The sequence below is a fragment of the Maylandia zebra genome, linkage group LG5 (assembly GCF_041146795.1).
Source record: "Maylandia zebra isolate NMK-2024a linkage group LG5, Mzebra_GT3a, whole genome shotgun sequence".
NCBI lineage: Eukaryota > Metazoa > Chordata > Actinopteri > Cichliformes > Cichlidae > Maylandia > Maylandia zebra.
Genome location: NC_135171.1, coordinates 39,152,463 through 39,171,591, shown reverse-complemented (window position 1 = coordinate 39,171,591; position 19,129 = coordinate 39,152,463). Strand labels below are relative to the sequence as shown.

Genomic DNA, 19,129 nt, shown 5'->3' with positions numbered 1-19,129 from the left:
CCTCTGTTCAAAGATGGTCGCTCACAGTGGACATAGATGGCTTCTTTCACTCCTCTTTCAAACCATCTGTCCTCTCTGTCCAAAATGTGAACATTGGCATCCTCGTAAGAGTGACCTTTGACCTTAAGATGCAGATGGACTGCTGAGTCTTGTCCTGTGGAGGTGGCTCTTCTGTGTTGTGCCATGCGCTTGTGAAGTGGCTGTTTGGTCTCTCCAATGTAGAGGTCTGGGCATTCCTCGCTGCACTGTACAGCATACACCACATTGTTAAGTCTGTGTTTTGGCGTTTTGTCTTTCGGGTGAACCAGTTTTTGTCTGAGCGTGTTGCTGGGTCTGAAATGCACCGGGATGTCATGCTTGGAGACATCAGCCATAATAAAGGCTTGCTTTTCGTTTAAACTCAGTTTTGTCTCCTCCGTGTCCTCACTCACTCACTCACACACACGGTCTGCCCCAGCAAGCCGTGACAATTTCGTTTAAAAGCTATGTTTCGCTTACAGGCTGCGACAGATGTTTTTATACTCTCTGTGAGCTCAGAGGGCCAAATAAGAAATGGTTGTGAAATTAGTTATTGTTATAACCTCAGGATAAAAATACTCGGAAACTCAAGTGCCAGTTTTAGGACGTTTACTGACCACTTTTAGAAACAACCACAGCTAGTCGCACACATACAGGAAACTGTCCCACACATAACATTCCGGCAGGGAGAACCCTGAAAAACCACTGAAGGTTCCGGGGTGCAACGCCCCCAAACATACATTAACAACAACACTGTCTATAACAGTTACAGTCTGTGCATTTGCTAAAACAGAGCTCGCATTAGCAAGTAACCAAGTAACCTTAAGGAACCTCTGTAGTGTAGCTTTTTCTTACTAACCACTTTGGCTAACATGTGTGACATACGGGAGTTAGAGTGGCATATGAAAAAGAAGCTCATTTAGAGCAAGGCTTTTCATAAGAGGAAAGGGGAGACATGGAATGAAACACAAGGAGAGGAACATGGGAACAGAAAAGGGAGACAAAACAGCACCTATAGATTGAGGTAGACACTGGGGAGGGGGAGGGGGTTTCAAAGGTCTTCCTCTGTCCTTGTGAGGGGGTGGGGGATCAAACACAAACGTGACTGGGGAAATATACACGGAGGACAGCAGTAGAGCATGACATGTTGTAGGATTTAAAAAAGTATGTTTGAACAGTTTAATCTGCTTGTCTCTGGTGTTTCTACAGCACCACCTAAAGGTGGAAACCCATTACAGTTCTGCAGGTTTGTGTGTCATACCAAACAGCTTCATTTGAGCTCTGACTCATTTTATAAAAGGTTCAAAGTAGTCCTTGGAAAGGATTTTAAGATATAATCCAAAACTAATGGGGAATGGGGATCTAGGGTTCTTAAAGGGAACAGGCATCCATAACATCCACCTCTCTTCGGGTCAGTACACTCTTAACTCATGCAGGCTCGCCGCACTACAGGGAGTCTGTACACAGGGAAAAACACACAGTAAGTTTCCTCAAAGCATAAAGGCCAGCAAATGACTTCAGGTGCCAGCCACTACCTTAAGCTGATAAGATCATGTGAGACAGGTGGGTGATTTCCTCAGGTGTGTAGAGCAAAGGCCAAGACCCTGAAATAAGGCCCAACAGGGAGCACGAACAACAACAAAAATCACAGATAGAAGAGAGGAGAGACAGAAACTGAAGCAGAGAGAAAGAGACGAGACAAAACCTGAAGATGTCAGCAGGGAGAACTAAAAGACCACAATATAACATTTTGTATGAGTGCTCTATATTTTGCTTTTCCCAGAAACATGGAAGAAATCAAGTGACATGACTGACTTTGTTGTAAACACTTTGTTACCATTGTTACTAAACAGTTTCCCCTTGAAAATATGACAAGACGGAAACATCAGTTTGCTACAGCGTTTGCTAAAAAAAGGTCTTGCCCAACTAACGGTACCCCATCTTGATAACTGGCCATATATTTGTCATTTTTATCTATAACTGAAACTGCAAACACACATTTAAAGTTTACATCGTTAGAACAAATACAAAAGGTTCTGTTCCAAGGTTAATGACGTTAATGATGTCGATACGTTGAATATTAACTATCCAGTTATTTATTTCATTCAGCCAACCACTCTGATCGAGTCGCATCACTGGTGGGATGCTTTAAGTTTCCAAAGATTTATGCAGTTGACAAAAATCTGCCCTGATTCATATACAATGTTTCTTCAGATATTATCAATGAGCCAGCTTGAGGAGTACCAACGGCCACTTTACTGTTTGAAGAAAAAGAAAGAAAACAAAAGTATATAAAAAAAAACAACCACAAAAAACAGTCCACTGAAAACAGCACCAATTGTTTCAGAGAACAACTCTAAAATTCTTCATACTTTCAAACAGAAAGTTTGTGTAAATATTGTGGATATTTTGAGGTGACAGAAAGAAGCTGTTTCTAACAACTAATGAGGAACCGGCCATTTCAAGGCAATTACTCACTTGTACTGTAAAATAAAAACCCTGAAATGTTAGAGATCCTCTATGAGCAGCAGCTGGGATGGAAGAACAACAGGATAAGAGATGTTGCATCTTGTGCATGGCTTGTACTACAACACACACACACGCACGCACACACACACACACACACACACACACACACACACACACACACACACACACACACACACACACACACACACACACACTTTAATCCAAATAAAACAGCGGTGAAAAACTTTTCTTGTAGTTTTTAGAGAAAATATACAATCAGACGTTTAAAGTCAAACTATCAGACGCTTCCATTTCACTGACCATCAAAGGCCCTTCAGGTGTCTCAGTGAAATCCTCAGTTCATTTCAAACATCCTGAACTTTTACACAAAGAGTATATTCTCTTTGGCAGATGCTGAAAGCATCAAATATTCTTAGGAAAATGTCGACTGTTGACATGAGATTTATCTCTGGTGTGTCATAAACATTCACAGAACACATTTAACATCTGATTAATAGTTCTCATTATTTTAACATGATTCAATCATTTACAAACTTTTTATACCTTTACACTTTATGTTATAATTGTTCACATAAGTACATGTATACAATTATGTAATGTACATAAAGCATACATGTATATTACATACATAAAGGGCTCCCAGGGTTATGTGTGCACTTTGCCTATGTGTATTATTCTATCACATAAAATTACACATCCAGTCAAAGAAATGTGTAGTTCTTTGTTTCCATTTAAAGATTTTTACTTCTCTTTTAGCTCGGTTTTGGACTCCACCGCTCCAAAGGGAAATATCCAGTTTTTCAAATGCTAAATGATGCGTGCCAGCTTTTCTCTCACTGTGTCCGTGAGCCAGTTTTATTGGCTGTGTGGTTTAGCACGGCCGTTTCCTTTCCTGCTTAGACTCTCAGTCAGTCGTCCTTTTTCCACTGACAGTGAAGGACCTCTTTCAGCTCTCTGTCTTCAGACATTTGCGGTTATTGATCTTAACCTAATTGGTGAGTTCTTTTCTTTATTTTCTGTTTGTTTCTTAAAAGAATTGCTTCAGTATTCAAAGTGGTGATTGAGCTTCTTTTCATTTTACTGGACTTTTGATTGTGTGATGCCAGGTCAGAATTGGCGGGAAACCAGACAGACATTTTCTCTCAGCCTCTTATATTCAGTTCTTTTCATTTTTCTTTCTGTGAATTAGAATTTTACTTTTGAAGTTTGACTTCTAGTTAACATTGTAAAATGGTTTATTTTAAGTCAAACAATTATCAATTTGGCAGCCAGGTGCCCAAACCAAACTAAAAAGTGAAAGGAAAGGTCTAATACAGGGCTGCCCAATCCCAGTCCTCAAGAGCTACTATCCTGCAGCTTTTAGATGCATCCCTACTCCAACACAGCTGAATCAAATGGTTTGATTACCTCTTCAGCATGCCATCATGTTTGGCAAAGGCCTGATAACAAGCCATTCATTTGATTCGGGTGTGTGGGAACAAGGATGCATCTAAAAGCTGCAGGACGGTAGCTCTCGAGGACCGGGATTGGGCACCCCTGGTCTAATACATCCACCACCATCACGTTCTTAGTAGCTTACCTGAATTAGGGTTAAAGTCAGGGCTGAAGCCTTTCACAGGTCGCTCTGGGTAAGTGTGAGCTTAGACACAAAGCACTGTGTCTAAGTATGGTTAGCATTCTCATTAATGTTAAAACCTCTGAAATTATGTAAATGCTGTGATATTCTCAAAAGTTTGGTTTTACAGTCAGAATGAAGATCGCAGCCTTCAATGTCAAGAATCTTGGAGTGAGAAAACTCAACAAAGATATTGTACGAAATAATCTAATCAAGGTAAGTCATGAGACATTTACAACTTAATTTGATTAAATTATGATGCTGTTTTATTGTTGAAGTGTGTTTGTGTCATCAACATATTCAAACATTTAATTATAGAACGTATTGCCACAATAAGAGTTGCTGACTTTTAAGTGTGTGACGTCAGGCCATTTTTGCAGTATACAGAGTTATTTAAGTTTGTTCACACTGGCTTGTAAAAGTTGATGTGTTGGATTCCCAGTGGTTGCTGAACTGTTGCACCAGACTTTTATTTCTTAAATGTATTTTTACTAAGTGGGTTGTGTGTTTCTCTTAGATTGTGTCTCGGTACAGTGTGGTGGTGTTACTGGAGGTCCGGGATCCCAATGACAGGGCAATGAGCAAATTTCTCACAGAGCTCAACAGACACAGGAAAGTCATCACAAACCACATTAACAGGCATTTACACCTGCTGACCACTGGAACTAACTGACAACAACAGTATTCCTGCTGTAATGCCAAACACACAATATGTACAAAACCTCCCAAAAATAAAACTGAACTACAGTTATGTCTGTTTTTGAACAGGGGGAACAGATCTCGTCCATACAGGATGGAGATCGGTGCCCCAGTAGGACGACATTCCTACAGGGAGCAGTTTGTCTTCTTCTACAGGTACAATCATCTGACATTCATATGTTTCATAGATGTCTCACATGTCCGGAATTAAAAGCTCAAATCTGTCAAGACAGATCATTGCATTTAGGAGAAGATTTTAAGGAAAATAAAACATTTTTTAAAAAGTTTAAGATAATCCACAGAAATGATTTCAGATATTCTTCAAACCAAAATATTAACTTTTATTCACCGTCCATTTTATGCCACTTATCCGGGTCCAGAATGCAGGAGCAACAGTCTAAGGCAGAGGTGGGCAACTGCAGGTCTCGAGGGCCGGTGTCCCTGCAGGTTTTAGATGTGTCCTTGAACCAACACAGCTGATTTAAATGGCTAAATTAGCTCCTCAACGTGTCCTGAAGTTCTCCAGAGGCCTGGTAACGAACTAATCGTGTGATTCAGGTGTGTTGACCCAGCGTGAGATCTAAAACCTGCAGGACACCGGCCCTCGCGGCCTGGAATTGCCCACCTCTGGTCTAAGGGGAGACTCTTCAACATTTATTGCATTAGATATTTTTTCCTTTAAAAGAAATAAAAGCACTCTATGAATGTTTAAGAGAATAGGTGAACATGGCTTTTAGAAAAATCACCTCCTCTTCTTCACCTACTCCAGCTGTTCTGGGAGGACACGGAGGCGTTCCCCAGCCAGCAGAGAGACATGATACACCAACCCTACACCAGCCTGTCTGTCCCCAACACCCCGACACATTAAGAGTCAAAAACCTGGAGTCGGGACTCCACCCTATTCCTGGCCTCAGACTTCCTCAGACAGCACAAGATTCACAACAATAAGCAACTTCTCACGATATAAGTCATCTCAGTTTGGGCTGAGACCTTGGCTATATGTTAGCATGAGGGAAACAGATGTGTGTGTATTTTCTGTCTCAGACAGGATGAAATGAGTGTGATTGACCGTTACCAATATGAAGAAGAAAACAAAGATGTGCTTGCCAGAGAGCCCTTTATTGTGCAGTTTCGCCGCCGTTCAGCCAGACGTATGTATGAGTGTGAGCTTTTGTCCTCTACTTCTACATTCACAGGGACCAGTTTGAAACTGGTGACGCTGCTCCTTCTTCCAGGATACAGGATAAATTGTCCATGAATGTCCATACAAGTATACAAATAAACAAGTACTACTGTGCATGTTCACCTGTAACTAACTGGTTATGTTTGTGCTTCCAGTTGTGAAGAAGCTTGTTCTGATTCCCGTCCACACCAAACCAAAGGATGCTGAACATGAGCTGCGTGCTCTTCATAATGTGGTCCAAGATGCAAGAAGGAGATGGGGCACTAATGTAGGCTGGAAATGAAAGAGTGACGAATTTACAGAATGGATTTGTTTATGATGCTAAATAACAATAATAACATTAGAGCAGAAAAGGTCATGAAATGATTGATAGTTACAATCATTGGTCTGATTGTCATTCTAGACTTCAAGCACTTCACAGCAGCAGGCTGTGGACAAATTAGTTTTATAAAAGCACAATTTTATAACAGTAAACTATTTTTATTTGTTAAGATAAAGTTATTGTTGACAAGAAGTCAAAATAATTTGCTTCTCAAGTTATTTAAATTAATTTGTTCTTTGAAAACCAAACCTGTGCCGTTATTATGTTTGACATATGAGCGTAACTAAAATGAAAAATCTGAAATGTGCTCAAACCTAAAGACTGGAGAACAAAATTATATTAAATGATATTGTTATAAAATATTTACCTTTGTATTTTCATATATATTGTCTTTCAGAGCATCATGATTTTGGGGGACTTCAATGCGGATGGACGTTACCTGTCAAGTACTAAAAGGACAAACATCAGAATGAGCTCTCGTCCCTACTTTTGGTTGATAGATGAAGACGCTGACACCACTACTAGTGACCTTAATGACCATACATATGACAGGTATCTTCATATTTACTACTTTTCTTTATGTTGTTGTTGTCTTGCTCAGAGTCACACGATTTTATTTTTAGCTTAGAAAATATTTGAATATCTAAATAGTTATTATTTATAAATATAAATACTTTCCTATTTTAAGATTAGGAAATCCGGGTGGGCAAGATCTGTTTCTATGCTGAAAAAACAATCACCGCCCCTCCTGCCTCACAATGGTTTCACTGCCTACACCTCCCTAGTTCTGTTTCATTACAGTCTTAAAACAAAGAAAGTGAAATGCTTCTTGATGGCAAATTGTCATCTGCATGTTAAACAACAGGCAAAGTCAAATGAATGCATGATTGTGACTCTATTTCCTGCCAACAGGATTGTTGTGTTTGGAAAGAGGATGAATGACGCAGTTGTTCCTGGCTCTGCAAAGCCTTTCGACTTCAAAAGAGCGTACCGCCTAAATTATGACACAGTAAGACATTTAATATTAAAAACATTTAATTCAACATGGCAATGTTTACGTGCAAACATCTCACTTCACCGCTGTTTGCCATGTTTTTCCACTTGTAGACTCGATCCGTCAGTGACCACTACCCCGTGGAGGTGGAGCTTCGGGACAATTAACGTATGAAGAATTATAGAAAAAAGCTTTATTTTTACATTGAGAACCTGCCTTGAAGTGAGATAGCAAACAAATTTCACCCCCAGTTTTAATCAGGAACCATGTATGTGTCTTATATGTGTAGTTATATAACGGTTCATGTTAAAATAGTTTTTGCTGTCTTTTTTTCATATTATGTGCAATTTTATGTCAAAGAAGAGTAAATGAGGCACTCTGCCTTTTAGTAAAATTAACAACTGTGTTTTTGGAGGAACTTCAAAGAAAAAAACAGGATTGAATTGATCCCCTGGGTTTCAATCAACCAACACAATGGCAAATAAACCTTTACATCCACGCACAACTTGCTTTGTTTTTCTTTCATGTTCAATTTTATGCAATGACTGGACAAGTGGAGCATGAATTGTCAGGGTTCCTGGGTCAGTAACCCAGTGTTTTCAGCTTGTTCAGGTTCAGTTTATTTTGTCACTCGTTCTCATTTTCTGTTGTTCTGTTCCTGTTACTTCTATGTGTCATTAGTTAGATTATGTTCAACCATTCACTCACCGGTCTCTAATCACTAATCATTCAGTCTGTGTATTGAAGTCCCTCAGATTCATCAGTTCATTGTCGTGTCATTGTTGTTGATGTTAGGTTGTCACTGTATGCTTTGCTCATTCAGTCATTCAGTCCGTCCGTCCGTCTGTCCGTCCGTCTGTCCGTCCGTCTGTCCGTCCGTCAGCCATTTCCTGCTCCTGTTCTGTTCATTCACTCCATCTGCACTAAACACCAGCTTTCACCACAAGTCGTGCCTGTTTTGAGTCATCTCTTCCTCTCCTCCACACACGAAGCCCTGACATGAATGAGATGAAATATGGTTATCTAAGTGATTTTACAGGTTTTATTTAATAATATAGTTTTACATTTTAAATAATCATTTTGTTTATATATTGTATTTTTGATTTGGATTGAATTTTGCAAATGTATCCAGTTACCTCATTAATGTTTCCACCCGGGGAGGGAGCCTGGCCCAGCTGCCACAGGGCAAGAAGCAGGTTACACCCTGGACAGGTCTCGACAGGGTGCCAGACAGTGGCAGGGCTACAAATGCAACTATAAATGTTATCTTTGAAGCAGTCCTTGCAGACAAAAGTGACACCAGACAGAAATTTAACGCCCCGGTCGCAAGTTTAACTTAACTGTATAGATGTAATATTCTTCTGTGAGAAAAGTACACCCCTCTCACGTATCCCATGGACACATTGGCTGTTTTAATTGCTGCCTTTCTGTATTGTTTTGTTTATTTGAGACAGAAGCGACAATGTCATGTAGTGTTAAGATAACAACTGCTCTACATACACTGTAAGTAACAAACTAATAAAGTATTCTAATTTTACCAAAACTAGAAGAGAAACTTGTTGAACAGCAGACATCCTGACTTTCTGAGGTAAAACAGTCCAAGTTGCTGAGTTGAAAAAAACAAATGTCTGTTTATATTTATACTAAAGTTTTAAATTCTCTGTATGAATTTGTACAGAAATGTCTTTAGAAGAAAGCTGTAAACATTTTGTTCTACTGTAGAACATTTTAACATCACTTTTTAATCTTTTCATTTTATTAATGATATTGATGCAAAGGAGCTGTGAGCATTATACCTTTTGTTTGGTTATATTTAGTATTTTGTCCAACAAAGAATTAAGAACCCAACTAGCATGACTCATTTGTTCTGTTAATACTTTGTTGCCATTGTTATTATGCAGTTTCAGACAGGCAACATAACAGGAAGGAAACAGCTGCTACCACAGCGTTTGTGAAACAGCCGCACCATCCAGACAAGATGTCTCAGTGGTGTGGGTGTGGAAGGACATTTTTTGTTTTTTTGCACATCAACAGGAAGCATCCTGTATTTTAAAATGACCGGGAAGCAAGAAAGAAGCGGGAATATTTGTGTGTAGGAAGAGATGAAAGGCACAGCTTGAGTCACAGTGGAGGAAAGAAGATTTTTTTATTACCAAGTGAAGCTTTATATATCTCTGAGGATAGAGGAAACTATATTATCTATTTGGTATATGAATGGATTGTCATGAACACAGCCATGGATAAAAAACATGTCACACAGCCATACCTCACTGACCCTTTAGACATCTATGTGTTATCCTGAGGCCCTTTTTAACATCATTTCCACAAAAGAACGTCCTCTCGTCTTGTGCTGACAGGAGGCACCAGATAAATATAAAGTTGTGAAAATGTTGCTTGTAATCAATGATTTTATGATTTGATTACTCGCCATGTTAGCTCTGCATTTGGTCTGTGCCATCTCTCAGGGAAGTGTCTGCTGCATGTATGAGCATGCTCATACTGCGTGGGCTGTCTCTCTGCCTGCAGAAACAGTCAGTCAGTCCCATTGATAGCAAGGACAATTCAAAAGGACATCATAGCCAGATTGGTGAATTCCTGTTCTTAGTTTTCTGCATTTTCTACAGAAAAAGGTAAGTTTGAGAAATAATTGCAGGCAATTGAGCAGCTGTTTATTTGACTGGACTTGCAAAATTTGCATTGTGTAATTCAAAGTTAGAATTGGCGGGAAACCAGCTCGACTGCTGTGAAGCTGCCAAAATGATTTTCAGATGATATGAATTTTGTCAAGGGAAGTTTTTTGCAGGTGGGAGATATTTATCTGCTAAAGTCAGCCAAGCAGAAAAAGAAAGTAATAAGTAATAATAATAGTAATAATAATAATAAAAATACTATAATACTATAAAAAGGTCTTGAGGTGTCAAATAAGAACATATACATCATAATAAAAGGTGTTAATAAATACATATTTCAGGAACTGTTAGAAGAACCCGAAGAACGTTAGAAGAACACGACTGGTTTTGACAGTTCAGATTTGTTTCAGTTTTAAATGAAAGAGTTTCCTGTCTGAAAACCGTACAGTGTGCCAGTTTTAGTGAAGCAGAGTTATCTTCCCTGCTCACTTTATTATTCATCTATTGAGTGAACTGTTGAGGATCTGCACCTGCAAATTTAAATAGACTGAATGAATAATAGTTCATTTCTATTCATGAACAGTGTTTATGAATAGCATGTGCATCCTCTCGTGTCAGTATTTCTTGGTAATGTGTCAACAACACTGCTGTCTGCTTTATGTCTCTTGTGGCTATTAATGAATAAAATCACACTAAGAAAAACGCTTTGCACTTTTTTCTTCTACTGTCTTGTACTTTTTCCACTCTATTTTATTTAAAGATAAGGCTAAATGATATAATCTTTCCATGCTAATAAAACACATATGATAATAAATTAAATAATCCTATTTTCTGTACACTTCTGTATGGTTGTGATCATGGTTACACACGGTAAAGCCAAGTCCCAAACAATAAATGTGTAAATTTAATCAAGATATTTGCTCCTTGTTTATTTCCAATGACTAAATTTGGCTCTGCACCTCTCACAGAGGCTCTTGACCAATTCCTCCCTGCTTTGCATCTTTTTATCATCGCCTGAGTTCTTGTGCTCTGGTTTAAATATGTATTTTTTATCTTAAAATGTTTAAACTAATACTTTGGGTGTAGAACTACCAATATTTGTAATGTATTAGACAAACATGCAGAACATCAGCACACTCCATTATCCCTGAGTTGCTAATAAGTTGCTAAACTGTGTTATTGTTGCTGAAGTCTCTGTTGTTAATTTTGTTTTTACAGTGACCATGAAGATTGCAGCGTTTAATGTGAAGAACCTCGGAATGAAAAAAGTCAATAATGACAATATACTGAAAAACCTTATCAAGGTAAATCATAGTCGTGGAGCACACTGTGACCTTTTTGACTTACTTAGAGTTTTGATTGTGTTTATTAGTTTTGTGCTATTGAATGCAACATGAGGTTAAATTTGTTTGTTTGTTTTTAAACACAGTAATCCACCACTACAGTCTGTGCCCTGTTCCTTTTTTTCATATCTCACAAAAATAAGTATATTATCTAAATGCTAACAACACATAGCTGATTATAGGACCATTTATTCCTTTCATTTTCCTGATGTTGTTCACGCTGGCTCATGAAAGCTGATGCATTGTTTAAATTTGTGGTGCTTGCTTAATTGTCTTTGAAGCTTCTTCAAATTACTTCTAATATTTTCTTTTATGCTACAGTCTTTAAACGTGTTTTTTACCGTGTTCATGTGTTTCTCGTAGATTGTGTCCCGGTACAGTTTGGTGGTGATGCAGGAAGTTCAGGACCCCACTGGCAATGCGATGAAAAAGTTTCTCACGGAGCTCAATAAATATGGGTGATTTATCTCAAATTATATAACCTGTAACAATCACAGAACATCTGAGAGGTTTACGATGGAGCAACTGTGGCTTAGCGAGTTGTTGTTTTAGAACAATGTGACTACCGCTGTTAGCCAGTTATTAAACTGGGTGGGAGGAGTTTTGGTTTAAAACTGGCTGGAACCTTCATGTTTTTGCTGATTTTTTCATATACAGCATGTTTTATGTACGTTCAATACAGATTCTATGCTCAAGGAATAGGTTTGATACTTGAAAGCTGTTAAATCGTTTGTTACTGAAACCACAGAATGAAGACCAGCTGTAAAGTTTCAGCAGCTGTGCGTCACATTTTCACTGGGATTTAAATCGCTGACACGTTTAGTCACACAATAAAGAATAAAAGTTAAATCGAGCTGAGCTGTGTTTTTCAACAGAAAAAACAAATATCATCCATTTGAGATGCTGAGCAGTGACCCAATAGGACGAAACTCTCACAAGGAGCGGTTTGTCTTCTTCTACAGGTATCCATCACGAGGTTCACAGTTGTGTTTCTGTAGCACCACCTACTGATTAAAAACATTACAATTTGTTTGTGTGTGTATCACAGATAAAGGGAATAAATGTTATTTTGTACCGAAAACTATTTTTTTCTTTTAACTTTTTAAAAGGTTAAACTGAAATCTTTGAACCAGTTTTTGAAAAAACTAACAAATTAACTTCAATTTTAATCTTAAAACTAAAAATAAATATGAATATGAAATAATAACACAAAAGTACAGGAATTGTTGTTCATAGCAATAAGTAAGTCCTTTTCATATTTCAGTGTTTCTGTTTAGCATCCAGGAAATTAATCATTGTCAATCTATCATCCCCAGAAAAGATTAAAATACAGCTGTTTATCTTTGTGTCTCAGACGTGATGAAATAAACGTGACAGATTACTACCAGTATGAAGAAGAAAACGAAGATGTGCTTGCCCGAGAGCCCTTCATTGTGATGTTTGAATGTCCAAATACAGGTATGTATGTGTATATGATCTTTGCTTCAGATCAGTCTGACTTGGTTCTCCCGTTTCAGGATAAACACTTAAATCCATTTACTATGATTTAAATATATTATTTATTATTGTTAAATTAATGGCACAGATATGACCAAGAACAGAAGAAGTACAACAATTTTACTATAAAAATCTACTCTAAGTGCCCAAAGTAAATAAAGTCATTATGTAGGATCATATATTAACCATCCATCCATCTTCTTAACTACTTATCTAATTTGGCGACACAGGTGTTCCGTGTGTACCATCTCATTAGCCCTTTGGCAAAAGGCATGGCACATTCAGGACAGGTCACCAGCCCATCACAGGGCTACAGACAACCGCTGATGCTCACACTCTAAATTCACAAGTTAACATAGCATACATGTCTTTGGACTGTGTGAGGAAGCCAGCGTACATGAAGAGAGGTCATGCAGTCACAGCGAGGACACGTAAACACAGGAAACTCCCAGCCAGCCAGTAGATTCATACCAGAGATGACTGCAAAATTAGTGTGTACATTACTTTAATATTATAGCTGGGGATTTTTTTGAATTTCTCAAACATATATGAATTACTCATATACTTTGTAGCTTTAACCATCATAAAGTGGCCAATAGATGCCTTGATGCTCAATCATCCAGGTAGAAAATCTCTAAAAGTTTCTGTAACGTTTTCAGTGGAAAATGCTACATCCAGGTGAACAGAATCATCTTTTTGGGCATATCTTAATATATCCTTTATTAGTAGATTTATATTTCAAAATATTAAAAGTAACAATTGTTTTGGTGTGCAGTATTTTGGAATCCAAAATAAAGAAGAAAGTAAAAAGCATAGAAATAAGGTGCAAGAATATTAAAGCTGTACTTCAGGAAAATGCTTGAATGCAACAGATTTTTCACTGTAAGACTTACAGTATTATAGACAAGGGGCACTGGGGCAAACCATATTTCAGGCTCAGTCTGTGCCACCCAATACAGTCAACTTACTAAAGTCACTGGTGCCACCTCATCAAAAGTAAATCAGTAAATCGTATGTTTATAACGTCTCTTTGTGCTTCTAGTTGTGAAGAATCTGGTTCTGATCCCAGTCCACATTGATCCAGATGATGCTGAAAATGAGCTGGAAGCTCTGGATGATGTGGTTGAAGATGCAAGGGAAACATTGGAAACTGATGTAAGCTTTAAATCAATAACATATAATCGATATGTTAAATATGGTACAAAAATAATAAATATTTTATTTGATTATCACGCAATCACATTTTATTTCATAGCACATTTCATACAAGTTAGTGCAGTTTAAAATTCTTCATTACCTCTGCTGATGTTAGACAAGCTGATAATAAGACACAGAACTGAAAAGGTGTAAGCAGGATGAAGGTACATCAAAATAAAACTAACTTAATAAAAATATCGTTAAGAAAAAACCTGAAATGCCCACACTGAAGGTTCAAACTCAAGCGCCCGAGCTATTGTCCTGAATATCATTACTTATCCTACTGATATAAACTGACCTGGTTTGTACACAGGGTTATACAGCTGATAAAAGGTAGGATAGAGAAGAAATACATGTGTTCTTAATTATATAATTTATATAATTAGATATTTAATAATTATATCATATAATGTTTTTTAAATCCCAGTTTTTTAATGCCAATATATGTGCTCTGTGTGGCGGTCTGTTCACAACCATAGATAGGAGGCTCCCTTTGTGCAGGAGGTAAGAAATATGAGACAAGAATGCTATGTAGAGCATTCGACTTACAATGTAACCAAACAGATCCATTATTAAAGTAAAAACGAATTCCTTGTATAAAGTTAAATGCAATATTATGAAACATGTTAAAGCAAAAACACCATTTCAAATAAATGCACATAGTGAAAACAGCAAATATCAGATCAGATGACATCTCAGCTTCGTGCCATTACTTAATTTACTGTTGGCTCAAAGCCAGCCTGTCTGACATTACATGTATTATGGACCATGTTTGTTTTTTTAATAATTTTGAACTGACAGCATAAAAGATACCGTTACTTCTAAAAATAATAATTGATCATTATAATAGGTAAAAAAACAAAAAAAAAACCTCTGCCCTAATCCCAGTAAACACTTTCTTGATGACTTTTATCTCAGTCACTCATTTAAGTCATATTCAATAAAACGATAATTTCATTTTGTGCCTTGTAGTCATTTGAAGTGTCTGAAAAAAACAATAATCCATGATATGCTCACATGCTAACATCCTATCAGTCACATCTCAGTCATTAGGCAGGGAGAGCGCAGCTTCAAGTCTGAACCTCTCTGTCATGGCTACTGAACGGACTCACGCGCAGACAGTTCTTTCAAGGAAACAAAAAGGGGATTTATTTACAATAGGGATCACCTTAGTGCAAAATATATGTACTGTGAGTTGGGAGGGGGTCCAGGGCTCCAGGGAGAGAAGGGGGGGGGGGGGATCCACACACACGCTTCCTCTTCCACTCAGTCACCGCCACCGCTCCTCCGCACACACGCACTCCTCTTCAGCCGCACTCGCTCCTCCGCACACACGCACTCCTCTTCAGCCGCACTCGCTCCAACACTCCACACACTGCCCCACTTGGACAGGTCCGGTGATTCGGTCCAGAATCTATAGACAGAAGGTCAAAGGTTAGTTCCACAACAAAAAACACATGTAAGCGATTCTTCTTTGAATATGCCGCGAGCACGAACTCAGGTGGTTCAACGTTCCAGCGGTGAGCTGCTCTGTGCCACTGCCTTAAATAGCAGCTGGGGAAATCAGCCAGATCAGCCGCAGGTGGACACCATCACACGGGTGCGTGGGCCAAGAGTGAGAGCCCGTAATGAGCTCCACCCAGGCAGAGAGGAGGAGGAGAGACAAAAAACCAAAACTAACAACAACAAAACCTGTAGCCAGCGTGGGCCAACCAGAGAGACACGGGGACCGTGACACTCTCCTTCATTCATAACACCAATGGCCACATTAACTAACTACTTACATCGGCTCAAACTGTGTTTGGGCATAAAAAATGGATTAATGTGGGTATTTACAGGCTTCATAATAGGATTGTAAAAAGCCTCGGCTGGTGTTACATTGTTTATATTGTTCCAGCCATAATTTAGTGGATCTTGCAAAAGTTATTATATAATGTTAATTGACACTTTCCAAATACTAATGTGAATTTAAAAGACATTTTTAATTAAAAAAGAATAATAAAAAGCGTAAAATGAAAATCGATAATAGCACTGATGTAATCAATATGTGTTATAATTTACAATGCTAATTTTAATTTTGCTTTTTTCTGCAGAACATCATGATTTTGGGCGACTTCAATGCAGATGGACGTTACCTGAATGATGAAACTAGGGAAGCTCTAAGCATCAGTTCTGCTCCTTATTATTGGCTGATAGATGAAGATGCTGACACCACTACTGGGGCTAATGACCATACCTATGACAGGTTTATTCAGATTTGCCATTTCTAATTCTACTGTCACTGTCTGCAGGGACTCTGTATTTTTTTCACATATTCTTCATCTCTGGATATAGTGTGTGTTGTATTTTGTATATATATTTATGGTCGTTTAGCAGCAATATGGGACAGTACGCTGTACAATTGTACATAGTATGACAATAAAGAATTAAACTTAAGGTCAAGTTACATTTATAAGATTTAATCCAAAATTTCATCTTTGTGTCATAATTCAAGTTATCAAGTGTTAAAAGTAGACAGGGGGGCGGGGCCTTCTCTACAGTGGAACCAGATCCCAGTTTGATTTGGGAGGTTGACTAAAACTTTCCTTTTGATGAAGAATAAAGTTAGGGTTGTATCAGGTGACCCTGAACCTTCCTTTGGTTATGCTGCTATGGTCTTAGAGCGCCGCGTGACTTCCTGTGACACACTGATGGACAGCATTTCTTTTCTACTAAGTCTCTCTTTACTTCTCAGGTATTTATATATCACTGCTCGCTAATTAATGTGTCTTCCACATACTGTGTGGTCCTTATGCTGCAGTATAAACCAACATGTTGTGATTTGGCACAATAAAAATGAACTTGAATATTTCAGTCTAGTTTTCTTAATCACTGAGCGTTAACGGACTCATTACTGCCCCCAGATGTAGACGAGCAGTAAGCACCCACTGGAAGCGAGGAACAAGTGCAATCATAACCTATTTATTGACCCAGTACATTACAGAAAATTTTGGTTGAACAGTACAAAATATTTCAGCAGCCCTGCAGACCAGCTTGCTGGTTTGTAAAACACATCTGTTTAACCGCCTGCTGTTGAAGAACAGTGGACAGCTGTTGCCTTGAGCTTTGGTGTATCACTGAAAACATTTGTATAAACTGGATTCCCTGCATTGCTACTTGTCACTAGAAAAGTGTGAATGATCTGATTACATATAAATCTTTCTCAATTCAAATAAACGCACAATGGTGTCGATGAAAATGCACAGAATGGTGACTGTATTTTCTGCCAACAGGATCGTGGTGTATGGAGATGAGATGTATGATGCTGTTGTTGCTAACTCAGCGAAGCCTTTCAACTTCCAGAAAGCCTACAAATTAGGGAAGAAAATGGTAAGACTTTTCACATGGAAGTGTTCACATGCAAACACTCGTATTATAATGTTGTGCATTCTCCACCATGCTGTCTTCAAAAGGATTTCTGACTTGCTTACATTCAGGCTCAATCCATCAGTGATCACTACCCTGTGGAGGTGGAGCTTGAAGAGGATTAACATTTGAAAATGAGCTCATTGAACCTCCAGCAAAGAAGAAAGGTAATTTTTACCCTATGAGGAATATATAGGTGAATGGGTCACCTCAGAAATATTTAAACTTTACAATAGCGATAGCAATCCCCTCAGGAGACCTTTGTAGAAAACATAATAAATAAGAAAAGCCCACTCTGCTCACTGAAAAGAAAACTACAAATACACTTCCATTTATATCTAACGCAGACCCGAGCACACATGGATCACACCTGGCTAATCGATTATCCTCTTCCTGTGTGAGGTCAAGGAGAAATTAGGATCCAATACAAAATAAGTGCATATCATGCATTTTTTTCATGCAATTTGAATCAGATTATGATACTAATGATGCAAATAAAAACAAGAACTCAAGTGATGCAGAGCGAGAATGGACATTAGTTAAATTAGTGGAAATTTGTTAGCAAAAACGGCAAAAGCACCAATGACTTTTTTATGGATCCAACTTTCACACAAAATCGAAAAACATGACATTCTCTGAAAAAAAGGTGTTTGGTAGATCCTGCTTTGCTAGAATGAGAGAATGTGAAAACTATAACAAGATGGATCGGGGACAGTGTAGGAAATCTGAAGCTTCAGTTTAAAAAAATGTTAAAAGTAAAAAAATTTGACTTTTTCTCCTTGGTTCTGGATGAGCGCTCTGATGTCTGACACAGTTAATCATCTGTTTATGTGGGACAACAAAAGAGTTTGACATTATGGAGGATATGCTATCAAAGCACTCAATGAAAACTTCTGTGATCCCCAAATAGGCGTACACTGAATTCAGACAAACTGGGAGGTGATCCATCTGATGCCTGTCCAGATCTGGCACAGCAAAATGTCAGACTTTTGAAGCAGAAGATAGAGTGACTCAAATGAACTCAGACCTGAAATTAGTATTTTTCATACACAAAGGGGAGGGTATCAGTCTGTGTAAACATGAACCTTGTGTAGATGTTAACGTCATCAGGGTGAGAGCACATCAAGTCACTATCACAGCTGGATTTTTATTCTTGCTCACGACATCAGATGTAAACAAATCATTTCATATTTTTTTAATTTCTCTTATTTTTTATTGAAATATTCTTACTTTACTTATAGTGTAGTTTAACGTGTGTTCTATTTGTGTGACGTTTGGGTGTTTTAATTCATTTTTTGTGGTTAATCAGTTCATATTAATTTTTTCTGTTTTATCACATTTTGTCACATCGTATTATTCGCTTTTAACTGAAGTATTTTGAACCTGCATGGAAGTTGCTGTACACATAAGCTTTCATTGATAAAACCTTTGAATGCTTATATGAGATTAATTCTATTTCTGCTTCTGTTGTTTTCGTTGTACCTTTTTGTGACTCTACATCAAACAGGTTCAGAGAAGAAGGCTGCACAGAGTTTTTATTGTTTTATCTGCAATAAACTAATCTGAAAGAATTAAATCTGGTTTGAAAGATTATTAATTTTTGCATTTTGTTTTTCCACAATAAAAAAAACTCTAAAAGACATCAACGCTCAGGTATGCACCGGCTCACTCCTGGTGGCTGCTTGTCAGGGCCTGGCACCTGTGGCTCGGTCGGGCTCCTTCGGGGCTGGGGTGCC

General features: G+C 38.1%; 2 protein-coding genes across 2 annotated transcripts; both read left to right on the top strand.

The window, feature by feature from the left end:
• The first annotated feature begins 3,427 nt into the window (after window positions 1–3,427).
• LOC101485654 (deoxyribonuclease-1) lies at window positions 3,428–7,826 on the top strand. The gene is made up of 9 exons (XM_076884331.1): window positions 3,428–3,503; window positions 4,254–4,339; window positions 4,641–4,736; window positions 4,893–4,978; window positions 5,867–5,985; window positions 6,161–6,273; window positions 6,725–6,879; window positions 7,240–7,336; window positions 7,435–7,826. The coding sequence occupies exons 2-9, from the start codon at window positions 4,259–4,261 to the stop codon at window positions 7,486–7,488; spliced, it is 801 nt and encodes a 266-aa protein (XP_076740446.1). The 5' UTR covers window positions 3,428–3,503; window positions 4,254–4,258; the 3' UTR covers window positions 7,489–7,826.
• Window positions 7,827–9,837: 2,011 nt separating this feature from the next.
• LOC101472954 (deoxyribonuclease-1) lies at window positions 9,838–18,973 on the top strand. Its single transcript, XM_023154053.2, has 10 exons — window positions 9,838–9,951; window positions 11,170–11,255; window positions 11,658–11,752; window positions 12,170–12,256; window positions 12,649–12,752; window positions 13,834–13,946; window positions 16,082–16,233; window positions 17,261–17,357; window positions 17,465–17,560; window positions 18,901–18,973. Exons 2-9 carry the CDS (start codon window positions 11,175–11,177, stop codon window positions 17,516–17,518), a joined length of 783 nt encoding a protein of 260 aa, XP_023009821.2. The 5' UTR covers window positions 9,838–9,951; window positions 11,170–11,174; the 3' UTR covers window positions 17,519–17,560; window positions 18,901–18,973.
• The last annotated feature ends 156 nt before the right edge of the window (window positions 18,974–19,129 follow it).